This window comes from Rhineura floridana, chromosome 16, assembly GCF_030035675.1.
Source record: "Rhineura floridana isolate rRhiFlo1 chromosome 16, rRhiFlo1.hap2, whole genome shotgun sequence".
NCBI lineage: Eukaryota > Metazoa > Chordata > Lepidosauria > Squamata > Rhineuridae > Rhineura > Rhineura floridana.
Window position 1 is genome coordinate 5,005,925 of NC_084495.1, and position 16,489 is coordinate 5,022,413.

Consider the following 16,489-nt stretch of genomic DNA (forward strand, 5'->3'; position numbering starts at 1 on the left):
TACAAAATTGGGGGCCACAGCTCATACCATGGAAGAGAGAAACAAAATTCAAAGGGACCTTGATAGGCTGGAGCATTGGGCTGAAAACAACAGAATGAAATTCAACTGGGATAAATGCAAAGTTCTACACTTAGGAAAAAGAAACCAAATGCACAGTTATAAGATGGGGGATACTTGGCTCACCAATATGACACGTGAGAAGGATCTTGGAATTGTCATTGATCACAAGCTAAATATGAGCCAACAGTGTGATGTGGCTGCAAAAAAGGCAAATGCTATATTAGGCTGCATTAACAGAAGTATAGTTTCCAAACGGAGTGAAGTATTAGTTCCCCTCTATTCAGCACTGGTTAGGCCTCATCTTGAATACTGCATCCAGTTCTGGTCTCCGCACTTCAAGAAGGATGCAGACAAACTGGAACGGGTTCAGAGGAGGGCAACAAGGATGAACAGGGGACTGGAAACCGAGCCCCATGAGGAGAGACTGAAAGAACTGGGCATGTTTAGCCTGGAGTAGAGAAGACTGAGGGGAGATATGATAGCACTCTTCAAGTACATGAAAGGCTGTCATACAGAGGGCCGGGATCACTTCTCAGTTGTCTCAGACTGCAGGACACGGAATAATGGGCTCAAGTTGCAGGAAGCCAGATTTCGAGTGGACATCAGGAAAAACTTCCTGTTGGAGCCATACAACAATGGAACCAATTACATAGAGAGGTAGTGGGCTCTCCGACACTGGAGGCATTCAAGAGGCAGCTGGACAGCCATCTGTCAGGAATGCTTTGTGTTGGATTCCTGCATTGAGCAGGGGGTTCCGACTCTACTGTTATATGATTCTATGATTCTTACTATTAAAGCAACCCCATTTCTTCTTGATTTCTCATTTCCTGCATAAAATATTTTGTAGTTGTCTAATTGAAAATGTCCCATTCCCATCCATTTTAATTCACTCACGCCAAGTATTGTAATGTTGATACGTTCCATTTCTTGCTTGACAATTTCTAACTTTCCCTGGTTCATGCATCTTACATTCCATGTTCCTATTGTGTGCATCATACAACTCCAGACTCTCCTTTCGCATCTGTGTGCATCAGCCTCTGGGCTTCCTTTCGCCTTTTTTTTTTTTTAATTAGATTTTTATACCGCCCCATAACCGAAGCTCTCTGGGCGGTTCACAACATATAAACATCCAATACAATTAAAACATTATTAAACAACTAAAAATGCAGAAAAATTATACCAAAAACCAAAACTTAATTAAACACATAGACGAGTACAAAACTCAATACTAAAATATTAACTGTTAAAAAAGTATTAAACTGGTAAAGATGTTAAGATATTAAGATGTTAAATATTAAAATAATTATATATTAAATGTTAAAATGTTAAAATGCCTGGGAGAAGAGGAAGGTTTTTACCTGATGCCGAAAAGATAGTAACGTTGGCGCCAGGCGTACGTCATCAGGGAGAGAATTCCATAGTTCGGAGGCCACCACTGAAAAGGCCCTTTTTCTCGTTGCGACCTTCCGGGCTTCTCTCTGGGTCGGCACCCGGAGGAGGGCCTTTGATGTTGATCGCAGCATACAGGTAGGTTCGTATCAGGAGAGGCGTTCCAACAGGTATTGTGGTCCCAGGCCGTGTAAGGCTTTATAGGTTAAAACCAGCACCTTGAATCGAGCCCGGAAGCATATAGGCAGCCAGTGCAAGCGCGCCAGAATCGGTGTTATGTGATTGGACCTCCGAGTCCCTGTTAACATTCTGGCCGCTGCATTTTGCACGAGCTGTAGCTTCCGAACCATCTTCAAAGGCAGCCCCACATAGAGTGCATTGCAGTAGTCTAATCTAGAGGTTACCAGTGCATGGACAACTGAAGCAAGGTTGTCCCTGTCCAGATAGGGGTGTAGTTGGGCCACCAACCGAAGTTGATAGAAAGCACTCCGTGCCACCGAGGCTACCTGTGCCTCTAATGACAGGGATGGTTCTAAAAGAACTCCCAAACTACGAACCTGTTCCTTCAGAGGGAGTGCAACCTCATCCAGGACAGGTTGAACATCCACCATCTGGTCAGGAGAACCACCTACTAACAGCATCTCAGTCTTGTCTGGACTGAGCCTCAATTTGTTCACTCTCATCCAGTCCATTATCGCAGCCAGGCATCGGTTCAGCACCTTGACGGCCTCACCTGAAAAAGATGAACAGGAGAAGTAGAGCTGCGTGTCATCAGCATACTGGTGGCAACGCACTCCAAAACTCCTGATGACGGCACCCAGTGACTTCATGTAGATGTTAAAAAGCATGGGGGGTAGTACTGACCCCTGTGGAACTCCATATTGGAGGGCCCAGGGTGCCGAGCAAAACTCCCCAAGCACTACCTTCTGTAGACGACCCGCCAAGTAGGAGCAGAACCACTGCCAACCAGTACCTCCAACTCCCAGATCAGCGAGTCTCCCCAGAAGGATACCATGGTTGATGGTATCAAAAGCCGCTGAGAGATCGAGGAGAATCAACAGAGTTACACTCCCCCTGTCTTTCTCCCGACAAAGGTCATCACACAGGGCGACCATGGCCGTCTCCGTGCCAAAACCGGGCCTGAAACCGGAATGAAATGGATCTAGATAATCGGTCTCATCCAAGAGCGTCTGGAGCTGGTCACAGCGCTACTCGTACTTGTCCATTGTTCTTCCCCAGTAGCTCACTAAGTGCCATGTGATCTGAGGGTCTCATCTTCCAGCACTATCTCATGTTGCATTTTGGATACTCTGTTCATAGGGTTTTCATGGTAAGAGATATTCAGAGGTGGTTTACCATTGCCTTCCTCTGAGTCTGGATGCATCTTAGTCTGGCGTCCCAGCTTTGACCATTCCGCCTTGGGTGCCCCTGCTAGGAGCCTAGCCTCTTGGTCTAGACTCCTGACGGCATTGCTCCCAGCTTCTTCAACACTCTCAAACCCCCTCACCACGTTAAGCTGTGCATCCTAAAGAGGGTAAACCTGTTTACTCACATGCAAGTTCATTTTTATTTCTATGGAACTTACTCGCATATGAATATGTGCAGGATTGTAGCCTTTGGTTTCAGTCCTAAGTAAAGGCCCCGTTAATGGGACCACTTGGAAATATAAATGGAAACATATTTTGAACTTTGTTAGCTTTGAAGTACAGTTTGAAATTTGGGATTCACCAGCCACCCACATCTGCAGAGGCATAAAATAAAGTCTCCTTGATTCTAGCCATTTTTAGATCCAAAGGAGAAAATAATTTAATATATAATATTTAATAATATAATGAAACTTGTATAAAATTGGTACTGAAATAAACATCACGAACTGTAATATTGTTGTAGATGTTTTAAGCGTGAGGCTTTTGAGGGTTGAAAATAGACTGTTCTGTGCATGTGCATACACTCTCTTTTAAGAAACCAAACATACGCCTTTTTGAAACACAAGCTCTGCAGTAGAGGGAGGTTTCCTTATAGTCTGCACTGGTTCTTTGATGTCTGACTCCTAAGTGCTCTGCAAATATATGAGGGTTTTTTACCATCTCTTCAGTTTCCTCATTGGATCAACCTAGATCCAGATAATCGAAATCAGAAGAAGGCTAGGGCTGGGGAGGGCAAGTATGAGAGAACTAGAAAAGGTCCTCAAATGCAAAGATGTGGTATTACCAATCTCTATGTATGGATGTGAAAGTTGGACAGTGAAAAAAGCGGGTAAGAGAAAAATCAAGTCATTTGAAATGTGGTGTTGGAGGACCGCTTTGCACATACCATGAACTGCGAAAAAGACAAATAATTGGGTGTTAGAACAAATTAAACCAGAACTGTCACTAGAAGCTAAAATGATGAAACTGAGGTGATCATACTTTGGACACATCATGAGAAGACATGATTCACTAGAAAAGACAATAATGCTGGGGAAAACAGAAGGGAGTAGAAAAAGAGGAAGGCCAAACAGGAGATGGATTGATTCCATAAAGGAAGCCACAGATCTGAACTTACAAGATCTGAACAGGGTGGTTCTGACAGATGCTGTTGAAGGTTGCTGATTCATAGGGTTGCCATAAGTTGTAGTCAACTTGAAGGCACATAACAGCAAAGTTTTGGAGCAAAAGTTGAAAAAAGAATTCGGAAAGAACTTTCTAATGATGGAGGGTGGGAGGGGCAGTCATGCTCTGCCAAAAGAATGCTCCAGATGGGCTGGTTGGGTATGCATCCAAGCCCGCAAGTGTGAATTTGCTGAATTTTATTAATTAATTATTAATTAATTAATGATTAATTAATTGTAACTAAATTTCTCTTTCCAGATGAGGCTATAATTTCTCTCTTTTAATGAAAGCCATTTGAACAAACTTGAGCTGTAAACTAAGAGGAGTGATGGTGGCCCAGGCCCTTTCCATGTGCAGGCATTTCACAATATGGCCCAAGCACTGTTTTCTGTTCCCGGATAACTGGAATAAGAGCATCAGAAGAGCCCTGAACCAGCAGCTGGGACAGGCCAAAGTGGGGGTCGCTAGTCCAGCATCCTTGCTTCCTGCAGTAATTAGCCAGATGCCCTAATGGGAAGAAGCCCACAAACAGCGCATGCGTGCAGTCGACCTCTGTTCCCTGGTGTCTTGCATTCAGAGGTGTATTCCCTCTGATACCGGAGACAGTATGTAGCCTTTATGACTGGTAGCTATTGATAGCCATATCCTCCATGAATTTGTCTTGTTCCCTTTTAATCAAAGTCATCAAAGTTTTTGGCCATCATCACAGCTACATCTTGTGGTAGGGAAGTGCATAGTTTAGCTACGCATGATGTGAAAAAGTGCTTCCTCTTGCCTGTCTTGATTCTTCCACCCTGCGGCATCTTGGATGACCCCAGCTGAGTTCTGGCATTAGTGCTGTGAGAGAACCTTTTAACAAAACGTGATGCAATCGGTTATACAAAGCCATGTGAAATTTTGTCTTATTACAAATACTCTGTTTTGCAGGTACCGCTGACAAAGCAGGACCGAGAGATGCACAGGTCAGTGGCCTCTCCTGGGGAAAATGTCTGTGGGTCCTGGTCATAACAAACTGCCTGCTTTTTAATGTAAAAAGCTGGATTTTGTTAAACCAAATGTAGGTTTCTCTGTGACACAAATGTCTGTGCTGACTCACCTTTATGCTTGCTTACATAAATACTAGCAGAGTTCCCCTAAGGGGCAGGGGACTGGATCTGGCCAGAGGGTTTATCTCCTATCCTCCATGGGCCAAGCTTGACAGATGGACAGAGGCATTCATTTGATGTCAAAATGACATCAGGTAACAGCACCTGCTGATCGTCGGGGCTTCAAAGCGCAGCGGACGACTCTTTGCAAACCCCTCTTTGCATGCTTGAACACTGCATTGTGTTTTGAAGCCTGAACGATCAACTGATCCCAGTTCAGCTTATCCAAGCCAGCCACCTTTTCACCTACCCACACCGGACGTCATATATGATGTCAGGTGATTGCCAGGTGGGTGCTGCTTGTCCAAGGCCTATTTAGACCCATGGGCCAGAGGTTCCCAACCACTGTCCTAAGGGGATCTCCTGGTAATGCTTTTAAGCAGAATATTTTGCAGCCACTTTCCTTGTTCCTTAGGGAGTAATCTAACTTTCAGTCTTCTTGACGCTTCTTTCACAAGACGAACATCAGAAAAGCAAATAAGATCCTTAGTACTAATGAGCGTGCTTTAATCTCATTGGAGACAGACTAAAATTCAGTCTTTAGAGTAGGTCACTTCCTGCAGGATTATAAATGTCTAGAACGATAACTTGATTATGCGTTTATAGCATAATATAGCTTTGCACCTGTTTTAATTTCAATCTGCTGTATTTTAATTTGCAGCCAGCTGTAGTTCATCTCCAGGGGCAAGGGTCAGCTATTCAAGTCAAGAATGGTAAGAATTGCAAGTAAATGGCCATTGAGAATTACACCCTCTACCTTCCATGGCTTCTAACGAAGAAGTAGTCCTGCTCCCTCTGGCCATAGAATGAGAAGCCTTCTCGGCAGAACATTTTATAATGGCATGAATCACTTTAAGTCGTCAGCCTTTCTTCTCCTTCTATTCACATCTTCTTCTAGTCTCCAGTTAAAATTAATCGCCATGTCACACCAGCTAGCCAGTCTTTTTCCTTTTGCAGTCATCTGCCATCTTGAGTAACCTCCATCAATCTTCCTCTTCTCCTGCTCGTTTCCTGGGCTATTTCATACGAAGTAGACGCAAGCTACAAAAAGCTCATCCATAGCACAATGCATGGGTGGTTCTTTTCTTTTGCAGGCTCTGATGGCTAAGGGTGTGATTCATGAAGGACCCAGGTTGGGTCCAGCCAATCTCCAAGAAAGAGGGGCAAGTGAGGACCGTGGGTGGGCAGGAAGGGGTAGCAGGGCCTTCCCACTTCCACTTTTGTACCAGAAAGCACTTTCTTATCTTCCGGTCTTGGCTCACCACCAAGAGAAAAACCACATTTACAAATATATAAATAAGCCAGCAGGTCTGGCAGGCTCAGCAGCTCATTAAATTGACCTTTGCCCATTTCATAAGAAATCAGTAGTAGACTCAGTTCAGCACGGAGGTTTGTTGTTTCTAATTATTCCTAGATCTCAGTGGTTGATTCTGTTCCTTTTAAAATTCACCATAGCAACTTTAATATTTTGCTCCTCCTTTTTGTGTCTTTCCAGACCCCCCCCCCAGCAAATGTGATATTTTTTGTTTCTACCCCCAAAATGGATCTTAAGGTTCACCAGGATGGTTTTTTTAATCATCTGCTTATTTACATATATTACAGTTCAGCGTCTGGCACAAGCCAGATGTAGAAGGTCTTGGTTCATAATGAAGTTCTTGGTCCCTTCACTAAAATGTGGGTCATGCATTGTTGTATTTTTGCAACAGGAGGGTTTTCTCATTGCTCTTCCTTGCAACCAGAGCTTGATTCCAAGGACCAGAGCAGGGACAGACCTCCCCTGTCTTTGCACATTTGCAGCGGAGGGAGTGGGTGCCCTGTTCCTCCTCTGCATAAGTGGTGCTGGTACAGCACTTGTGCCCAGCAAAGAGTGTGGGGAGGAGGCGCGCTGCAGTCTTTTCTTCCTGCAAGCATCCGTTGAGTCCTTCAGGGATCAGGAACCAAGAACTGAAATGCTTAATCAATTGATCTTAAAGTTTATATCCCATTCTTTACATAAGGTGTATAATGAAATAATTTGAACAGAGCCTGCCTTTGTGATGCTCTTGTGTTTTTCATCCTGACGAGTACTGAGTGACTGCCATTTTCTCATACTGAGATCTTTCAGGTGGAGTGCTCAATGACTGGTCTCGCATCACCATGAACCCCAGAGTGTTTAAGCTGCACGCCCGCAGCGGAGAGCTGGAGGTATTGGTGGACGGCACATACTTCGTCTATAGTCAGGTAGAAGTGAGTACGGTCTTAGGCCTAACTCCTTTTCCTGTCTCCAGAATGCAAACTGTTTGGAAAATTGTAAAGGGGCTTTAGAGCAAGCGAAAGCAACAGCAGCATGTGTGTTCTAGGGGTCAGGGAATGGCTGGGTGGGGGCAAAGTGGTGCAAGTGATGCTGCCAAAATGCCAGCTGCACGGCATTTGATTTCGTGTGCCTTGTAATATCCTTTTCCTCCCTGTCCCGGTTCTTGCTGTTGTGCTGCTCTCCCGCTGTAAATGCACTCAAAGTAGCTTCGGAACCACATCCCTGTCCAAGGCTGGGTGACAGAGGGGGACACTTACTCAGCAAGGGATCTGGTCACTGTATCAATACAGGGGTGTGGGATCGGCTCTCCTCTTTCAACATTCATTAAGTGTTAACTGTGTTGCGCTCCTTGCATTCTTATTGTACTTTTTAAATGGTTGCAAAGAATTCATGTGACAAATTGGAGCACCTCCTTCCCGCGTGAGGCAGCCGATTCACATGAAGAATTTCCACAACAGCAGAGTCACCTTGCTTGGAGCCACCAGTCCCTTATCAGACCCTCACACTTTGTTGATTTATGATGCCTGGCTTTACAAACGTTTTGTCTTCAGCTACACCTTTGCTTCTCTTGCCATGATGCAGGAAAATGCAAAGACATTGTAGAGGTTTCTCATTGCAAAGCCTGAAAGTCGTTTGGATGCTTTGGTGTAGCCACGCGACTGCCCTTCTTCAAATGATGCCATTTTTTTCCTGTCCACTTCCAACTAGGTATATTATATAAACTTCACGGATTTTGCCAGCTATGAGGTGGTGGTAGATGAAAGGCCTTTTCTACAGTGCACCCGAAGCATTGAGACGGGCAAGACCAACTTCAACACCTGTTACACAGCTGGGGTTTGTCTACTTAAAGCCCGGCAAAAGATTGCTGTGAAAATGGTCCACGCAGACATCTCCATCAACATGAGCAAGCACACCACCTTCTTTGGAGCCATACGGCTAGGAGATGCACCAGCGTCCTAAAGGAACTGGATGGCGCTGCTGCTGCTGCTGCTGCTCCACAGAATTGCAGGTGGCCATGTAGCCCAACCACAGGGAGAACAGACCACTGATATTTATTTGTTCATGTAGATGCAGGAAGAACGAGGAAGGTTTCCTGTGTTTTGCTTTAGGGGACCGTTGAAACACGAATGATGGAGCCGTGGGAGGGAGGGAGGGGGAGGGGCAAATGACCTTCCTTCAGTGTTTCACATATTGCAGCACTGAAAATCCACTCAGGGCTTGTGGTGGTGATTGTTTCCTGCTTCTGGGTTGCACTAGCAAGAGCAGCTGTGACAGGAGAGAGCAGAAGGCACACCTTTGGTAGCTGTCCTGTCATGCACACCAAGGCAAGCAAGAGCTGATTGGGGTTGGGGTTTCTCCACAAAGAGGAGCGAATTCTTTTGTAGGGCAATGGCGGCTTGGAGGAAGCAGATGGGATGGGACCAAGTGGGCCAGGTGCTTCTGGGCAGCGGAGGCAGTGACCATCAGAAGAGCATTAAATCTGGCAACAAAACAAAATGCTCTCCAGTAAGATGGTTCTTCAAACAGCTCAGCTTAGCTTAAGATGGCATCTTCAGCGACCCCGGGGAACTCCTAATCAGCATGTAGCAACTTTTTTGTACCATATCGTATTTGCGGAGGTTGTTGCGGAGCCCTTGCTATATGGATGTTCTTGTAGCAATTTAAAAATGATGACGTAGATGGGGAGCCATTCCTAGGGCTTGGTAAAGTTGAATTCGGCAAGGACGCTCTGCCCAGTGAAAGCATACTTAGCAAAAGGGAGACCTGCTTCCAAAGGCCTCCCTTTCCATGTCTTGTTACGGGCTTTATTTGGGGAGGGGGGGTCTGTCTCTCCCTGAGAGCAGCGACCGACTCTTGGCTAGAGAAATCTGTTCTGTATGGAGTGACCCTGCTTTGCCATCTGACTTCTGGGCCTAGATATCGGAGAGATTAGGAGATTTAGTCAGCCTACCCAAACATGCCCAAACTGCCACTTCCCACTACCCTGACACAACAGCCATGGGGAAATAGAGCTTGGTGTGACCTGTGCTTGGCTATCTTCTGCGGTGTGGGTCTTTGCTGAGCTCCTCCCCCTCTCCTCTTCCCCTGACAGATTGTTATTGGAAAGGAAACTGATGAAAGGTGCCTCAATGTTGCAACTTGGGAGCAAGTTCCGATAGAGGGACCATCCTGGGATGAAAAAATCAGCCTGTTTCAGTTGAAACTGTTTCTAGGAAAGTTGCCTGTAAGGTAAATTTGTGCCAGCCTTCAAAGCAGCAAGTGCCTTCCTGCAACAGGTGCTTTAAGACTGTAAGCTGTCCTCCAGGAGTGATTTGCCTGCTTCAGACGGTGCCTTCCTTACACAGGGAAGCAAGTCACTTTAGGGGATCACAAGATGTGGTGACAGTCACCAGCGTAGACGGATAAATTTGTGGAGGATAAGGCTGTCAGTCCTGAAGGCTACATAGCAGGCAGCATCCTTCCAGGTACCAGGGATTGCTAGAGAACATCAGCAAGAGTGAGAGTGCCCTAAAGTCCTGCTGGTAGGCTTTGGGTGGCCACTGTGGGAAAGAGGATGCTAGACTAGATGTGCCACCTTTCGCTGGATCCAGCCTGGATGGCCCAGTAGCAAGCACTGGTCTGGCAAGGCAGGCAGCGGGACCCATCGGTGGCTGAGGTTTTCCTTCTCGCCAAGCATCAAGGAATTTTAAAATGCTCTTGCAGTGGCAGGGCCAGCTTTGTCTGTAGACATGGAACAGGCAGAGGTAACCGATGAGCCGCTGTTTGTCTCCACCTTGAGTCGTGGAGGTAGAAGCAGCAGCACCAGCTTGCTTTGGCCAGTCCCTGTTCTAAGTCACGCCTGTCCTGAAGGAGCTGGTTTCATCCTCCCCCTGCCCCCACTCACCACTTTATGACATTGCAGGCCCTAGAGGATCCATGGGGGGGGCATTTTTAGCTGCTCAGGCACATGTGGGCTCTTCCATCAGTTTCTGCATCTGCATGTACCAGTTTCTGAAGCAAAGCGAGGTGGAGGGTCCTGTGGCGGATCTGAACTGGCTAGCATTGCACAGGAGATGGGAAGCCCTTGGACCGAGAGTGCTGAGGAAAGTGGGTTAAGGTTTACTCGATGACTGAGCGCTGTTACGCTGCCCTTCCAGTAGCCTTTGCCTCTGCTGTTTTTATCTCTCCTGTTTCCAAGCCTTAAGAGGACGTGCGGCAGAACACGCATTCAGAGCCTTGCATCCGTTGCTGGCTCTTTTGGAACAGGAAAGGAGAACAGCCAAATTGCCAGTGCCAGTCACTGCCAGCTGACTTGCTTAAGAACATGTTCTTCCTTCTGCACTTTGGGAACCGCGCCAGGTTGCACCCTCAACTTCAGCCTCGCCTCCAGTGGGGGAGAGCCAGCATGACAAACACAAGGGCTTCTCATGCATTATGCCTGCTTTGGGGTGCATCTTTCTGAAGATTGCCATGCTCTGCTTTTTGACAGTTCTGGTTTTATCACGGCTTGACTCTTTGCTCAAACTCTGAATGGCAAAAGGGTTGTGTGTGCAAGACAAATAGCCTGCCTTGAAGAGGGGCAAGGTGGGTGCCTGATGCCGCCCTGTTGGCTGGCATCTTTCTTCACAATATGATCTGTACATAAAATATACATAATGTATATAAACAGGGATGTAAGTTTACGTGAATTGTCAGTATTTTCTTTGCAAATAAACCTTTTCTGATCTGGTTTCAGTTGCTCTTCTGCTGCGTTCGGAACATTCCCAGTCGTGGCTTCAGTTAAACCAGAGGGTGGGGCAGGGTAGGGGTGGGCACCAGGACTCCTGTGTGTGAATCTGGCTTAAAATGAATCTGAGCCTGTTGCTTTTGATGAAATATGGGGCATTTTACACACATGTAAATTGAGGATTCCTTGGTCAGCCTCCCATCCTAAAGGCTTAAACGGGGAGAGTGTTACAGAACCCTTAAGAAAATGAAAAGAGAAAAAAGGCCGTTGAAAGTGGCCGATCTCTTTACAATGCTGCAAGTAATGAAACCTCCTGATTGCGACAGGGCAGAGATGCCAAGTCTGGGCTGGTGAGAGGAGTGAGCCAAAGGCAAAGACAATGAGAGCAGCATGGCTGGTGTGGAAGAGGGTAGAAGCAATCACAACAGTCCCTGCTCAGCACTCCAGAAGGAAAGAATTAACGTTGGACTTCTTACACTTCACAAAGGGATGCATCTCTTACTCCCCCCCCCCCCAAATAGGAAAAAGCATCTCCGGTCAGGTCATCTTTATGTGGCTTCCTGACTCAATGCTGCCACCACGTGGCTGGCTGCTTCACTGCAGGCATTTTGATGGTCGTGCTGCTCTGGGCACCCCCCACCCCCTCCTGCTGGGTTGCAGTGTCAAACGGCCCTTGCTGGTCAGCCATCACTTCCATAATCGTAAAACCCTAATGTCGTCTTCTGCTGTTCAGAACAAACTCCCTGCAAGAGGGATACATGCCGACAGATCTTCACTGACCCTGCGTAGATTTTCTGCTCCTCATTTCCTTGCAGGGAACAGGAACTTTGCCTTCTTTCCCACACATGGTATTCATTGCCAGTGCGGTATTTACATTCACTTTATTATTATTATTTATTACATTTGTATACCGCCCCATAGCCGAGGCTCTCTGGGCGGTTTACAACAATTAAAAACAAATATACAAATATTGTTGTTGTTATGGGCCTTCAAGTCGATTACGACTTATGGCGGCCCTATGAATCAGCGACGTCCAAGAGCATCTGTCATGAACCACCCTGCTCAGTTCCTGTAAGCTCAGGTCTGTGGCTTCCTTTATGGAAACCTAAAGAAAAAGAAAGAAAGCCTACAGCTAGTGCTGCCAGCTGAGCAGAAATAAGTTTGCCCTGGCCTGCCCCTGTGCCTTAAGAGCAGTTTGATGTGCAGACATTAGGTGAATGAGCATTGTTGTTGTATGCCTTCCAGTCAATTATGACTTATGGCAACCCTATGAACCAGTGACCTCCAAGAGCATCTGTCATGAACCACCCTGCTCAGATCTTGTAAGTTCAGGTCTGTGGCTTCCTTTATGGAATCAATCCATCTCTTGTTTGGCCTTCCTCTTTTTCTACTCCCTGCTGTTTTTCCCAGCATTATTATCTTTTCTAATCTTTTCATGTCTTCTCATGAAGTGTCCAAAGTATAACTTCAGTTTCATCATTTTAGCTTCTAGTGACAGTTGGTTTAATTTGTTCTAACACCCAATTATTTGTCTTTTTCACACTTAAAAAAAAACAATTTAAAAACACATGCTAAAATGCCTGGGAGAAGAGGAAAATCTTGACCTGGCGCCGAAAATATAACAGTGTTGGCGCCAGGCACACCTCGTCAGGAAAATCATTCCATAATTTGGGGACCACCACTCAGAGCAGGCACCTGGAGGAGGGCCTTGGATGTTGAGCATAGTGTATCGGTGGGTTCATGTCGGGAGAGGCGTTCCATCAGGTATTGTGGTCTCAAGCCATGTAAGGCATTATAGGTTAAAACCATCACTTTAAATCGAGCTCGTAAACATATAGACAGCCAGTGCAAGTGGGCCAGAATCATTGTATAGTTTGTGCATTTGTAATGAATCTTTGCCTATTGTATTTCTTTGCAAGTCTTCTGAAACTCATTGCTTCATATTACTAATACTAATATTTCGATTCTTCTCTGTTAATCAGTTAGTCTCATGAAAGTACCAAACCCTTAACATGAATTCCCACAAATACTGTAATAGGGCGCCTGGTGGAAGAACCACTTTAGTGTCACATTTTTTGCCTGCTCACAGCCATTTCCACATTGCTGTTGACATTCCAATCACTTTTGTCAGTTTTAATATCTTAGATACAATGTGGAAATTCTGCTCTGTTGTGTGCATGATGAATGTAATTATTTTACAAAGGAGTCCAAAGAATTAAAAAAAAGGTTGCTAATTTCACCTCCAAGTTGTCATAAGGAAGACGGGGGCACCATAAATAATCTAGGATTAAACAAGTTCAAACTGTCACATCAAGTGACTTGTTGAGGCCAAGGTGGCTGAGGGAATGGCTGTAATGGGGCCCAATGATAGTCTTCATAAACATGTAGGAAGGAAGTCAGATCTTAAATCACATGGACTTCCAAGTCTATATGGGAAACAAACAGGATAAACCTGAACTCTTAATACAGGAAGATAAATATGACTTGGTAGGTATAACTGAAACTTGATGGGATGATTCCCATGACTGGAATATAACTTGTTCAGAAAACAGATGGAATAGAAAGGGAGACGGAGTCGTTCATGCTATATGTTAAAAAATACAGGACGATGAGCTTGGCAGCTCCACCGAGAGGATCTGGATTAAAATTAATGGGGCAAGGAATAAAAAGAACGTGGTGCTTGGAGTCTACTACCGACCACCCAATCAAGGAGAAGACGAGAATGACACTTTTGAAAAGCAAATTACCAATGTTTCAGCAGTCATGATGTAGTAGTAATGGGAGAGTTCAATTACCCCAGTATCTGTTGGGAGACAAATTCTGACAAACATGGCCCCTCCAAGAAATTCCTGACTTGTGTTAGAGATAGTTTTCTCCTACAGAAAGTGGAGGAAGCGACTATTTATTATTTATTTATTTTTTATATTTATATCCCACCCTTCCTTCCAAAGAAAACTAGAAGATCAGCTACCCTTGACTGGATTCTGACCAATAGAGACGACTTGGTGGATGAAGTGGCAGTTACAGGAACTCTGGGGGAAAGTGACCACACCATACTTGAGTTCTTTATGTTAAAGGGAGCAAAAGCTGAAAGTAGCCATATGCTTACCCTGGACTTCAGGAAAGCTGATTTTAATAAACTCAGAAGAATAAGTAAGGTCCCATGGCATATGTGTGTATGTACTGCCTTCAAGTCGATTCCGACTTATGGCGACCCTATGAATAGGGTTTTCATGAGGCTGAGAGGCAGTGACTGGCCCAAGGTTACCCAGTGAGCTTCATGGCTATGTGGGGATTCGAACCCTGGTCTCCCAGGTCGTAGTCCAACACCTTAACCACTACACTACACTGGCTCTAAGGTTCCGTGGCAAGCGACCCAATTGAGAAAAGGAGTCCAAGATGGATGGGAGTTTCTAAAAGGGGAAATTCTAAAGGCACAATTGCAAACCATTCCGTAAAGGAAAAGAGGGTGGAAGATAGCAGAAGAAGCCAATGTGGCTCCACAAAAAGCTTAGAGATGACCTGAAAACAAAAAAGGATATGTAGAAAGTGGAAGAAAGGCCAGGACACAAAGGAAGAGTACAGACAGGTAGCATGGAATTGCAGGGATAGAATCAGGAAGTCTAAAGCTGTCCTGCCCAGAGTTTGACACACGAGTCGGAGGTGAGTTTGGCAATAATTCTTGCTTTATTAGAGTCACCGTTACACCAAAGGCAGTGCGTCCCATAGGCCTGGCTAGACTAGCTCACTACTGATGCTAACGATGCTAACTAAGCATCCAGTACCCCAATCAAAGGGGCGCCACCTTAAGACCAACACTGGAGGCCATCAAGAGGCAGCTGGACATGCTTTAACTTGGATTCAATGGCCTTATAGGCCCCTTCTGACTCCACGATTCTATGAAAAGCAGAGAGGCTGGAGGCTGAAGCTTTCAGGGACATTGTAGCTCTGTCCCACTCCCAGGATGGTCAGGGAGAATGAGGGTCTCAGGAAAGAAGGTTGTCGTTCTGAGGAAGAAGGAAACGATTCCTCAGAAGGGGCGCATTCCTTGGAAGTTGAGCACCTATCCTTTCACGATGAGGACAGTTCTCTGGGGGTGGAGGGATCCTGGCAGTAGGCAATTTGATCATTGGGAACATAGATAGTTGGGTACATGATGTGCATCAAAAAACAGCAAGGTTAAAAAATGCAGCCCTACTAAGTCAAAATTTTGCCAGCCACCACTTACTGTAACTTTTCTTATTTAATTGAATTGTCGATTTCTGGTTCTAATTTAAATAGATATTGACAGCAACAGATAGCAAGACAGACAGGGGGAGCAGAGGGCACGTGATACATGGTTCACACTGGGCGGAGGTATGGTTAGTTGCAGCACTGATCAGAATACTAAAACTGTGTTCTGTGTGGGGCAAATTCTTCCTGCCGCTCCAGCTCACTAATTAATTATAAGCTTTCTCTGAAACATTTTTAAAATGTTTTCTGAGACTTCTTCTCTGGTCTGTACTGTTGGTAGGTGCGTGCTTGTGTCCTTGGAGGTTTAGCAACCTCTTCCACCACAGAAAAAGTGCACACCCAGCAACAAAAGGGAGCTCTGAATGGAAGGCTGCAACCAACGCCTTCACGAGGAACAACAGAGAGAATTGCATTGCTGTGTTTCTACAGTAATCGCCCATCCGACAGAGAGGTCTGCTAAGCCGCAAAATCTGGTTTTGAAAATTTCAAGGAATTATTCAGTGACTGAGCTCCCCGACGGTAAGAAGGGATTGTGCTGTCCCTGGTCTTGCCTGTCTGCAGCAGGATTAGGCCCAAGGGGGCTATTTAGTCCAGCATCCTATTCTCACAGTGGCCAGCTGGATGACCCAACAGGAGGTAAGACCTGAGAGCATTCTCCCGGCTTGCCATCTCTATCAACAGAGGGAGAACCTGGCCGTCATGGCTGGTGGCCACTGATAGCCTTATCCTCTGACTCGCCCTTTATGTAGGGACACAGCTGTGGCCATATAATAATGGCCTTAAGATACTGGCAGTTTTGTTTTCATTCTTGTTTCTAATTATTGCCACCATGGAATTTGCCTTTTTCACAGCTGCTGCACTCTGGGTCAGCATCTTCATCAAGTTATCCGGCCATGACCCCTGATTAGTCACCACAAGTTCGGATCCCATTAGTTAGGAATTTCTCCCACCCCCCATGTGCATCACTTTTTTTTTTTTTAATAATTTTTTTATTCAAATTTTTCCAAAAACAAACAAAACAAAGTCAAAAAGACATAACAATACATCAACAAAAAAATGAAAATAAAATAGT

General features: G+C 45.4%; 1 protein-coding gene across 4 annotated transcripts in view; it reads left to right on the forward strand.

Annotated features, from left to right (window-relative positions):
• The window catches only part of EDA (ectodysplasin A), a 120,555-nt gene extending 109,374 nt beyond the window's left edge, over positions 1 to 11,181 (forward strand). Inside the window, exons 5-8 of one of the 4 annotated variants that reach the window (XM_061598726.1) lie at positions 4,968 to 5,002; positions 5,847 to 5,898; positions 7,281 to 7,411; positions 8,187 to 11,181. In XM_061598726.1, the coding sequence (XP_061454710.1) occupies positions 4,968 to 5,002; positions 5,847 to 5,898; positions 7,281 to 7,411; positions 8,187 to 8,438 (470 nt within the window). In that variant the 3' untranslated portion in view covers positions 8,439 to 11,181. The remainder of the gene's footprint in view (positions 1 to 4,967; positions 5,003 to 5,846; positions 5,899 to 7,280; positions 7,412 to 8,186) is intronic. The other 3 variants (XM_061598727.1, XM_061598728.1, XM_061598729.1) reach the window with 3 other exon arrangements.
• Positions 11,182 to 16,489: the final 5,308 nt, after the last annotated feature.